This window comes from Panthera uncia (genome assembly GCF_023721935.1).
Source record: "Panthera uncia isolate 11264 chromosome A3 unlocalized genomic scaffold, Puncia_PCG_1.0 HiC_scaffold_11, whole genome shotgun sequence".
NCBI lineage: Eukaryota > Metazoa > Chordata > Mammalia > Carnivora > Felidae > Panthera > Panthera uncia.
In genome coordinates this window covers 77512045-77524731 of record NW_026057578.1, presented here as the reverse complement: position 1 = coordinate 77524731, position 12687 = coordinate 77512045, and the positions used below count along the sequence as shown (strand labels likewise).

At 38.3% G+C, this 12687-nt stretch overlaps 1 protein-coding gene and 1 pseudogene across 4 annotated transcripts in view; both read left to right on the top strand.

Annotated features, from left to right (window-relative positions):
- Positions 1-12687, top strand: part of USP34 (ubiquitin specific peptidase 34) — a 247218-nt gene that overhangs the window by 32617 nt on the left and 201914 nt on the right. For all 4 annotated transcript variants that reach the window (XM_049650262.1, XM_049650258.1, XM_049650261.1 and 1 more), the window contains exon 2: positions 8372-8459. In XM_049650262.1, the coding sequence (XP_049506219.1) occupies positions 8372-8459 (88 nt within the window). The remainder of the gene's footprint in view (positions 1-8371; positions 8460-12687) is intronic.
- On the top strand, positions 9297-9400 carry LOC125937218 (uncharacterized; annotated as a pseudogene).

Sequence of the window (12687 nt, the reverse complement as noted above, 5' to 3'; positions counted from 1 at the left end):
TTTATTCCTAAGACCTTTATTTTTTTTTTATTTTTGAAGTTTATTTATTTTGAGAGAGAGCACGTGAGCAGGGGAAGGACAGAGAGAGGGGGAGAGAGAGAATGCCAAGCAGGCTTGGTGTTACCAGCATAGAGCCCAACATGGGCTTGATTCCAGGAACCAGGAGATCATGACCTGAGCTGAAATCAAGTCAGATGCTTAACTGACTGAGCCACCCAGGTGCCCCATAAGTCTTTTATTCTTTTGATACTATTATAAATGCAATTGTGTTCTTAATTTTCTCTTCTGATTGTTCATTTTTGCTGTATAGCAATGCAACAGATTTTTGTATGTTGACTTTGTGTCTTGTTACTTTACTGAATTCATTTATTCTAACAGTTTTTTTGGTGGACTTTTCAGAGTTTCCTCCATGTAAGATTATGTAATCTGTGAACAAGTGGTAATTTTACTTCTTTCTTTCCAGTTTCTTCTTGCCTAATTGCTTTGGCTAAAACTTTCAATACTGTGTTGAAAGGAATTTGTGAAAGTTTGGCTACTTTGTCTTGCTCCCCATCTTAGAGGAGGTTTCAGTCTTTGACCATTGAGTATGATGTTAGCTCTCTGGCTGGAGAGCTCTAGTTTGTCTGGCCCTAATACCATGTCCTTCCCTTCCCTTACTGGTTATGGGGTAGATATAATGGAATGAATTGGAAAGCTTGTGTTGGTGAACTGTTAGGCTGCTAGGTGGGCCTTAGCGGGGAGGACAGGTGTCTGACTACACATAGGCTTTTTCCACAAGGTATGTCATCTGTGTTTTGTGTTACGGAGAGATAGGATTGTTGCAGCCATTCTGATCCCTGTGTTTGCAGGCTGTGGAAGGAAAACTGGCATTGTGTACTATGGTTTCTTTTTACCTGGTCAGGTGGTTGACCCTTTAGTGTTGTAATATAGTTCCTTACAGGTTTCTTCTTTTATTTTTTAATGGCTTAGGTACATTTTCTTGGGTTTTTTTTTTTTTTTTTTTTTTTTTTTTGTTCTCAGAATCTTTCTACAGAAGAGCAAAGTTAAACACTAAGTTTCTGGCAAGAGGATTAAAATCCTTCTTTCTTTTAAAAAAATTAAAAAACAATTTTTTTTTAAATTTTAGAATGCATACAAGTGGGGAAGGAGCAGAGGGAGAGAGAGTGAATCTTAAGCAGACTCCATGCTGAGCACAGAGCCTGATTCAGGTCTCGATCCCAAGACCATGAGATCATGACCTGAGCCGAAATCAAGAGTTGGATAGTTAACTGACTGAGCCACCCAGGCGCCCGAGAATCCTACTTCCTGAGAGCCCTCCACCCCTTCTCCTCTTTTCCATCTGTATCATTGCTTCAGTTCATGGGGTTGGAGGGCTTGCTATTGAAATCTACAAACCAAGAGGTTGTTTTTAGTAGTTGCCTTATCTCTTTCCCCAATATATTTTATTCTGTAATGGATTTGTTGTCAGAAACTTCTCCCTGATGGATGGTGTATGTTTGGCTTGCAGGATATCAAGTGTTGTTACCTTGTTAGGCTTTTGTTTGGCATATACTTCTGCCTTATGCCTTTTCCTTTTCTTCCTGGTCAAAAGGATTGTTTTTACCTGTCTTGGTCCAGCTAGTATTACTGGAGAAGAATATTTCAACCTCCTGCTTGGACTACCAGAATTTCTGGAGCTGAGTAGGGGAAAAGTGCCATAAGGCTCAACACTGAGTATATAGTTTGATCTAGAACAAGGTATTCTCTTTTTAGACAAAAATTAAGCTCATACACAATTAGAGGAATAATATTAATAAAAATGTAACATTCTTACTGGTTTTTAGGGGATTTCCCCCCTTCATATTAATGTTTTACAGTGATTGATGCAAGCTCTCGTATGATTAAAGAGAAGACCCTGGGGTGTTGGTTGTGTGGGGGAAATAAATAGAAGATCCTATTAGTACATGAAGAAACTATAATAAAGCTGACAGTCTTAAGAAATGCCTTAGGGGCTCCTGTGTGACTCGGTTGAGCATCTCACTTCAGCTCAGGTCATGATCTCACTGTTCGTGGTGTTCAAGCCCCACATTGGTCTCTGAGCTGACAGCTTGGAGCCTGCTTTAGATTCTCTGTCTCCTCTGTCTCTGTCTCTCTCTCTCTCTGTCTCTCTGTCTCTCTCTGTCTCTTTCTCTGTCCCTCCCCTGCTCGTGCGCTCTCTCAAAAATAAACAGACATTAAAAAAAAAAAAAGAAGAAATGCCTTCTTGTGCATATAGTGATTGGTTTGTTGCCTTCATGGACCCCTCTGTTTTCTAGTTTGTAAAGCTGTGTGGACAAGGTGAAGTAGGTGTGAAGTCATTAAGGTGATGGATTCACGAGAATGGTTATGTTCAGTTTTTAATTTTGGGGGGAAATCATTATTAGAATTGAATACCCTCAGGCCTCTGTATATCAAAAGATGAAGCATTAAATCTGCAGAATATTGACTGACACTGGTTTGATGCAAATGCCAATGGGGATTTAACTGTGCTAGTATTTTTAAAATTTTAAATCAGACAGTTACTTTTTTTTATCAGTGGTCTGGCCATAAAGTTTCATAGGTTTTGAATAGTTTGCTCCTAACCTTGTTTTATTGTTGTTAGCTTTCTTCTTCTTTTTTAAGATTTTATTTTTAACTAATCTCAGCACCCAATGTGGGGTTCGAATTCATGACTCCCAAGATCAAGAGTCACATGTTCCACAAACTAACCCAGCCAGGCGCCCCAGCCTTATTATTCCTTAGGGCAAGATTTTGTATCACATGAGTCTTCTCAGGAATGCTTATGTGACATACTAGGAAATGCTTGTACAGAGACATATACATGTTTTCAATATGACACTCATGGCTTTCAGCTGCATGGTTTCCCGAACTAGATCTTTCTGGTTCAGCATCTCCAGAGAGACAACATAATTGTTTGGAGAGTGTGTGGTGTGTGTGTATGTCTGTGTGTGTGTGTATGAAGGGGGAATTGAGGGGATGTCTTAACTGCTTCTTAATAAGATTTTATTTATTTGAATTTAAAAAAAAATTTTTTTTTTTTATTTTTGAGACAAAGAGACAGCATGAGCAGGGGAAGGGCAGAGAGAGAGAGAGGGAGATACAGAATCCGAAGCATGCTCCAGGTTCTGAGCTGTCAGCACAGAGCCCGACGTGGGGCTCGAACTCCCGGACTGTGAGATCATGACCTGAGCTGAAGTCAGACGCTTAACCTACTGAGCCACCCGGGCGCCCCTTCTTTAATAAGATTTTAATATCTTTTAGCTCAACCTGTATTCCTGCTATCAGAGGTATTCCATGTTTCCAATTCCTGAGCTTTTCTGAGGTTTCACGGGAAAAAAATTAGCCTATTTCTCTTCCTCAGTCTCTGGTTGGTTTTACTAATAAGGGTGGTTTTACTAATAAGTCAGGTGTCCTCTTCTTACACGTTTAGTTGTTTTTGCCCTTGCAAGTTAGTTTTCTTTTGTTGTTTTAGTAGAGTTTTGGGGAGGAAGTGGAAGGAAAAGGGTATGTTGAATCTGGCATATTTAACTGGAAAAAATTATGAAAATAGGTTAGACCCATTAAAAAAAAACCCTAATAGTTAGGTATACATGTGCTTGCCAAATTTAATGTCTGTTAATATTTTATATTGGCTTTCGTAAAAAAAAAATAAAAATTGATACAGCTAAAAGTACTTCTTGCCTATCCTTGTATCTTTTTACCCAGATGGGACCTTTCTCTTGATGAGGATGTGTATCATTACAGTGTATGTAATTATTCTGTAATTGTACATGAGTCCATACAAGACAGTTGGTTAAAAGTTAACAAATGGTATTATACTGTATCCTTTTACAAGTTTATCATTAATCATTTTGAATTTGTATGCTAGACATTTTGATGCATAGAGATTTGGTTTATTAACCTAAATACCCCTTTACTTAAAAAAAATTTTAATGTTTAATTTTGAGAGAGAGGGAGAGAGAGACAGGGTATGAGTGGGAGAGGGGCAGATGAAAGAGGGAGACACTGAATCTGAAGCAGGCTCCAGGCTCTGAGTTGTCAGCACAGAGCCCCATGCAGGGATCGAACCCACGAGCCATGTGATCATGGCCCGAGCTGAAGTTGGATGCCCAGCTGACTGAGCTGCCCAGGCACCCATACCCCTTTACTTCTAATAGATAGTACTTTTCATTTTACTCATTTGTTTGGGTTCTTCTATTACTCAACTAAAACTAGTCTTAATTTTAATTTTAATTAATTTATTTATGTATTTATTGTTTTTGAGAGAGAGAGAGAGAGCGTGAGTGGGGGAACGGCAGAGAGAGAGGGAAACACAGAATCTGAAGCAGGCTCCAGGCTCTGAGCTGTCAGCACAGAGCCCGATGTGGGGCTCAGACCCACAGACTGTGAGAGTATGACCTGAGCCAAAGTCAGCCACCCAGGCATGACTTATTTTTTTTAAAAAGACTCCCTTCCTCCAGTTAAAGTTTTGCCTTACAGTATATTTTTGCAAACTGCCCAAGAATAAGGAATACATATGGTTGATATTTAAACTTTAATGTCAGTCCTGAAATAGGTATAGTATGAATGCTGTTTATAAGAAATATCTTCTGGGGCGCTTGACTGGCTCAGTTGGTAGAGTATGCAACTCTTGATCTTGGTGTTGTGAGCTTTGAGCACCACATTAGGCATAGAGATTACTTAAAAAATAAAATAAAAATATAGGGGTGCCTGGGTGGCTCAGTCGGTTGGTTTAATGTTCTTTGGTTTTGGCTCAGGTCATGAACTCACGGTTTGTGTGTTCGAGCCCTGGGTTGAGCTCTGCACTGATGATGTGATGCCTGCTTGGGCTCCTCTATCACCCTTTCTTCCCCTCTCTCTGCCCCTCCGCCACTTGTTTGTTCTCTTTCTCTTTCACAAAATAAATAAATTTTAAAAACCTTAATAAAATTTTAAGAAAAAAATTAAGTTCTGCATAATGGGCCCTTGTTCCTTTTTTGTTTTTATTTATTTTTTAAAAGATTTTTATTTTATTTTTTAAAGTTTATTTATTTATATGGGGGGAAAGGCAGAGAGAGAGAGGGAGAGAGAGAATCCCAAGCAGGCGCCTCGCTGTCAGCACAGAGCCTGCTGTGGGGCTTGATCCCACCAACAGAAAGATCATGACCTGAGCTGAAATGAAGAGTTGGACACTCGACCAACTGAGCCACCCAATCACCCTGAAGTTTTTTAATTTTTTTATTTATTTTTATTTTTTTATTTTTATGTTTGTATATTTTTGATTGAGAGAGAGAGAGAACAAATGGGGGAGGAGCAGAGAGAGAGAGAGAGAGAGAGGGAGACAAAGATACTGAAGCGGGTTCCAGACTCCGAGCTGTCAGCATAGCCTGATGCGGGGCTTGAACCCACAAGGTCATGTGAGGTCATGACCTGAGCCTAAGTCAGACGCTTAACCACTGAGCCACCCAGGTGCCCCATGATTTTTTTATTGTTAGGAAATCTTGGTATCCAACCACTCTGTGAGTGGTACTCACACTCATCACCCCAAGATCAAGAGTCATGTGGTCCACTGAGTGAGCCAGCCAGGCACCCCTGTTTTAATTTTAATTAAATAATATGTGCCTTATTTGAAATGTCATATAGTTTTGCCAGGCTTGTAACAAAACTCAGCAGTCTCTACCAGCAGTCCTACTTTTTCTCTCCTAGAGGTAATTACTTTCTGTTTTATCTGATTTTTCCCCCTAGATTTTACTTTCCTGTGTAATAAGATTATATTGTTACATGTTAATAGATATTTTCAACTGTTGACTTTCTCCTATGAAAGATTTGTTGGTCTGTTTATGTCCGTTTATGGAAGAATTAGCATTTTTTAAAAATATTTTTTTTGTTTATTTTTGAGAGTGCAAGTCGGGGAGAGCAGAGAGAGGGTGATAGAGGATCCAAAGTGGGCTCTGTGCTGACAGCAGAGAGCCTGATGCGGGGCTTGAACTCATGAATGGTGAGATCATGACCTGAGCTGAAGTCACATGCTTAACCAACTGAGCCACCCTGACACCCCAAAGAATTAGCCTTTTTACCCTTGCCACCTCTTTCCAATTGTTTTAGAATTAGTATTGTGTATTTATATTATTAGGATCACGTAAATACTCTTGAGCACAGTATTATACTGTAGTTACATTTCTTGTACAGTGTCTTTCATTCCTGTAATTAGTAGTTGTCAATTTGTATGCATGAGTTTGTCTGCCCCTGCAAGCTTGAGATGTTTTAAAAATCTTTAAGAGACTAAATTACATGTAAAGTATATGTTTAATCCCCTCCCCTCTGAACCATCTTACCTAAAGTCCTTTTATTATTTCTTTTAAAAAATTTTTTAATGTTTTATTTTGAGAGAGCGCGCGAGCACGAGCAGGAGAGGGGCAGAGAAAGGGAGAGAAAGCATCCCAAGCAGGCTTTGTGCTGCCAGTGCAGAGCCCAGTGCGAGGCTTGAACCCAGGAACCATGAATCGAGTCGTATGCTTAACCGACTAAGCCACCCAGGCATCCCGGTCTTTTTATTCTCTTGATCCTATTTGAACTAGTATCCTTGGGATGTGTGCACAGTAGTCTGTCTTGGATCTCCCTTCACGTCATCCTGGGGATTCTCTTTGAACATGAACTTGGAGTGGCTGGAAGGCTCTGTCATTTGAGCTATTGACTCTTGATTTCAGCTTAGGTCACAATCTCAAGGTTCTTGAGTTTGAGCCTCGTGTTGGGCTCCTCCTCCTCCATGACAGTGCAAGACGTGAGTATAGTGGAGTCTGCTTGGGATTCTCTCTCACTGTCTCCCCTTCTCCCCCTTTCTCTGTCCCTCCTGTGCACAGATACTCTCTCAAAATAAATAAACAAATATGAGCTTCTTTACACATAGTGCTTTCGTTTCTTTTTCTTTCTCTTTTTAATTTCTGAACTCTTAACACCAGGTTTTTGCTTACAAATCACTTACTTAGAGACTCTCTTCCTGACTTCTTCATTCTGCGGTGGGTTATGCTTATATTTGATACACAGTACTCTACTTGGTTTCTTCTTGGCATTTATCACAATATGTGTGAGTAGTTTTACTTACTCATTCACCTCTTTTTGTCCTTACTCTTCATCACTTGACTAAGTTCCATAAAGTGGGGATTGTTACCATTTCATTTACCGTCGGATATTTACTACTGAGGGTATACAGTACTCAAAAAATATATGAATGTATGACTTTTAGATACAGTGAAGACTTAAATGCTGAGGGTGATATTATCTTGTTGGACTTTGTCTAGAATGGAGTTGGCAAACCGTGGCCCAGTGAACCACATCTTGTCAGCTGCTTGTTTTTGTAACATGGCTGATGCTTCTTTGTTTACACATGGTCTGTGGCTCCTTTCAAAATACTGTGGCAGAGCTGCTTAGTTGTGAAAGAGACTGTATGGCCTGCAAAGTCTAAAATATTTGCTTTCTCACCCATTAAAGAAAAGTTTGCTGACTTCAGTCTTACACAGTTAAACATTTTACATTAGAACATTGATTTGGACCATTAGGCAAACTGTAGTTTTTGAAAACACTTTTCCCTTCTGGATTTAACTTTGGATTCCTTTTATAGTTGTATATACTGTATATGAAATGCCAGTATGTTAGTCAAGGTCCATTCAGGGGCTTGAAGAAGCAATTTATTAAAGAGAAGTACTTATACAAATGTTAGAGATTTAAAGAATGAATGGGACCAGGAGGACAACCAGAGATGATGAGGAAGGCGACGATGAAGATGAATGACAACAACTACGATAACTGAGGAAGCAGCTCTTCCCTGAAGCCTGGGGAAACAAAGGAGGAGGGTTGTCAGAATCTAAGAGTCACTCAGAGTCACTTAGAAGTGGGCCCTGTGAAGGAAGCTCAGATTTAAAGTTAAGAGATGCTACTTGGCTATTTCTTGTACCTCTGAGAGGAGTACCATGAGATTGGTTCTTGGAAGCTGCCCTTTGGAATCAGTGCTGCTTCTGAGTGACTAACATTTCGTGGTCTCCTCCTGCCTTCTAGTCTTTTAGTGCCATGCAGGCAGTGGAGGAAGATCTTAACAGGAAGCCAGCTGGAGATGAAAAATATAGCTTGCAGAGTTCCAGCCCCATCATCACAAAGCATAGAACAGAAGGTGGATTTGAAGTAGAGAGACAACATTAGAATAACTGGCAAAGTGTCTTCTCCCTCACTCCTTCAATACATCTGTTAAAAATATCTGAAATATTTGCACTTGTAAATCTAGGTTTTTTTTTTTTTTTTTTTTTGGTAAGTATTGTCTTTAATACTGGTTTAACATTATTTATTCCTAATTTTAAAAAGTATTTTTTCTACTTTATTTCAGTATCAGATATAGAAGGTGGTGATGGACTGCAGCTCAGAAAGGAACATACTCTCAAAATATTTGCTTATATCAATTCCTGGACACAGAGGTATGCATCTTTAAGTACTTTAAAGACTAACTTTGTGAGTTGTACTTTAAATTGGAATTGGTTGTCATGAAATTTACTTTTTAGGATGTTCGATTGTATACCTTTGGTCAGTAAGTGACAGTTGATCGATATTTATTAAATCTTCTTCCCTTCTTAAACATGAGGCCACTGATGGTTTTATTTTTAAAACATGAGAATAAAAATCAGGTTCTTTAACTCCTCTTTCATTATTTAGAAATAGAGTGAATGAAATTCTAACAATTATTTTGAGAGATAAAAGAATTTTTATGGCATAGATTGAGACCTATAACAAAATAAATCTGTTAAAAAAATCAGTTCTATGGTAGTGGACACTTTGACCCTTGTGGAGGCCACTTCTTATTTGTTCCGTTTGCATAATAAATAGGTGTATTAGTCCAATTTTTAAGAAATACATATATTGAGAATATATATAGAATCAAAATTTGTAACAGGAATTTGAAAATTTCTGTTCTCTCAACATGATGTTAGTCTGTCATGGCTAAAGATTCTTTTTTACTTGTTTGCCTGTCACATTAGTCCTAAAATTTTTATGGGTAGAAAAAAATTTTTTTTCTTATGGGTAAAGAATGTTTGAAGCTTTGTGTGCAATGATTAGTGAACATGTTAAATGCAGCTAACGTAAATAAATGTCCTGAGGTTCACAGTCGAGCTGATCATAGAGTTTATCTTCAAATAGCATTTGCTCTAGGTAATAATCCCTTTTTCTTATGTTTTTTCCTTCTTTGTCAGTAAAATTGGTACACATATTTGTAATACAAAAGATTGAGATTGTAGTTATTTAAAACTTAAATGCCAAGCTTTGCACAGTGGCAGTATTGTAGCCAGTGAGGTTTATCTGAGGCGTGATTATGGCTGATTGAAAACTTACATGCCATCATTATTGGTGTCTCTTTTCTGAGTCTCAGCCAGCTGATTTACTTTTGGCTAAGTTTAGGAATGGTTGCCAACACCTCTGTTCCTTTCCTTATGGGTAGAGTAAATGATTGGATATTTCCTAATACTAATGTTAATGATTTAAAATTAACGTTAGTAGTCCAAAGGATTTGCTGAGTAATGTTGCATTTGAGTTATAATTTTGGATGTATTTGCTGTAACTACAGTGAGGTGGCAATGTGCTATGCCACTAAGTAAAGTGAAATTCAGAGAAATGATTTTCATGTTTCACCTCTAGCTATTGGTGGTGCTGGGTGGAAGTTACATTTTCCATTCTTAGTTCACTTTTATCATTGATGTATACTCTTAATCCTTAGATCAGGAATTTTTAACCTAGAGTATGTGGATGGGAATGAAATTACAAAGGAAGTATTGATGTATATAATTTTAGCCATAATTTGTAGGTTTTATTATAATATCAAAGGATGTTTGTCCCCAGACTACAGAGATCCTCTTAACTTTTATCTCTTCTTGTTCTAGACTATAGTGGTTAAGAGTGTGGCTGTGGAACCAGGTTGATGTGGCTTTGAGTCTTTTTTTTTTTTTTATAAAAAAATTTTTTTTTAATCTTTATTTATTTTTGAGGGAGAGAGAGAGAGAGAGTGTGAGCAGGGGAGGAGCAGAGAGGGAGACACAGAATCCGAAGCAGGCTCCAGGCCCCAAGCTGTCAGCACAGAGCCTGACACAGGGCTTGAACTCAGGAACCGTGAGATCATGACCTAAGCCGAAGTTGGATGCTCAACCTACTGAGCCACTCAGGTGCCCCTTGAGTCTTTCTTTATCACCTGTTTACTAGATAATTATGACAGATTAGTTAGCTTGTAAGTAAGTTCTTAATTCCTTACTGTGGAATGAGAATAATAATAATAAAGGTACTACTATCTTAGGTTGTAAAGAGAGTGCTAAGCCTAGTATCTGACAAAAGATCTTTTTTGTTTTGTTTTATTTATTTTGAGAGAGTGCAAGTGGGGGAGGTGTGGAGGGAGCAGAGAGAGAGGGATAGTGTAAGAATCCCAAGCAGGCCCTGCACTGTCAGCACAGAGCTGGTTGCGGGGCTTGAACTCATGAACTTTGAGATCATGACCTGAGTCAAAATTAAGAGTTGGTTGCTTAACCAACTAAGCTACCCAGGTGCCCCTCTGATAAAAGATCTTAATAAACACCTATTTTAATTAAAATTGTTAAAATTTAGTTTAGCAAATGATATACATTGAATGTTATATAAACTAAAGTTTGAAAAGCTGAACTAGAAAATAATTTCTAACATCTAAAATTCTGTTCACATATTGGTAAGTATGAACAGTTTTTTTTTTAAAGTTTTTTTTTTTTAACTTTTTTTTTAACGTTTTATTTATTTTTGAGACAGAGAGAGACAGAGCATGAACGGGGGAGGGGCAGAGAGAGAGAAAGAGACACAGAATCGGAAGCAGGCTGCAGGCTCTGAGCCATCAGCCCAGAGCCTGATGCAGGGCTCGAACTCAGGGACCGCGAGATCGTGACCTGAGCTGAAGTCGGACACTTAACCGACTGAGCCACCCAGGTGCCCCAAGTATGAACAGTTTTTAGCTGGTAGTAAAAAATACCCAAAAGTAGAATGTTAAAGTCTTCATTGTTCGTGCTAAGGAAGAGAGGATTGATAATATAATACCCAGGTGGATCACAGTATTTTGTGATAAAAAGTTTTGCCTAGTCTCTTCTTGTCCCTCCCACCCACCGCAGTCTTTTTCTTTTCTTTCTCATTTTTTTCTTTTTTTTAATGTTTATTTATTTTTGAGAGAGAGAGAGAGATCGCGCGCGCGCGCGCAAGCGGGGGAGGGGCAGGGAGAGAGGGTGACACAGAATCCTAAGCAGGCTCCAGGCTCCGAGCTGTCAGCACAGAGCCTGACGTGGGGCTCGAACTCATGACCTGCGAGATCATGACCTGAATGGAAGTCAGACACTTAACCAACTGAGCTACCCAGGCGCCTCACCACAGTCTTTTTCTTAGGCATGAGAAAATATTGTTGCCTAGATTAAGATGATGGTTCTTGTGGGTGATAAACAGCAATTAATAAGGCACAGTTAATCTTCAAAAGAGATTGTTAACTTGGAGACCCATGATTATGGTAGTCCGTAAATGTACCTTAGCACACTATTGAACCCGTGACATATCATACAAAATGTTCCTAATAGGTTTTCTGGGAGAAAAGTACTATTAATAGCCTTCATAAGATTATCAGTGACCAAGAATCATTATTTTAATATATTGACTAGAATATAGGTAAAGGAGTATGTTCACATTAAAAATAGTGTATTGATAAGAATTTAATATTTATGAGAATTACAGCTGTATTAATATTTTGTATTTTTCCTCCTATCTTCCTATTTAAGTAAACATTGTAAACTTTGAGAAAATAGAGAATCAACGTGTAAAACAAAAAGGCAGGCTACTACCCACAGTAACAACTGGTAATATTTTTGGTATAGCTCTGGCATGAACTTGTGAACTATACGGTTTAAAATTTTACAAAATATGATTTTATTACATTTATGTTTTAGAGTCTGATTATAGTTGTGTATGAAAAATCAGTCTCTCCATGTCATCAGGTATTATCTGTCATCATTTTTAAAAAATTGTTTTAATATATTTAAAAAAATGTTTATTTTTGAGAAGAGAGAGACAGAGCATGAGCAGGGGAGGGGCAGAGAGAAAGGAAGACATAGAATCCGAAACAGGCTCCAGGCTCCAGGCTCCAAGCTGTCCGCACAGAGTCTGATACGGGGCTCAAACCCACGAACCATGAGATCATGATCTGAGCCGTAGTCAGTGCTTAACCACCTGAGCCACCCAGACACCCCCATCATCATTTTAATTGTGTGTAGCAGTTGTATAACTGACATCTTTCATTTTGTCTGTAAGATCAGGGAAATTGTATATGTTAGTTTAAAAAGTTATTATTTATTTTATTATTGCAACTGGGAATGGAATGGGAGGAAGACTAATTCAAAGTAGGCAGAGAAGATTAAGACAATAAATTGAAGAATACAAGTTAAGAAAAGAGCATATAAAGGTCTGAAAGTAATACCATGGATGATAAAAGCATTGGCTGATAACAACGGTGCCTATTTTTTTTTTTTTTTTTTTTGGACTTGTTTAGAACTTACCACAAAACAGGCTTAGGTTTCTGTCTTGTAAATTCCACATTCCTTACCAGACATTCAAGGCTCTTACTGTTTCCTACAAAGTCTACTTTTAAATTTTATTTCATGTTTT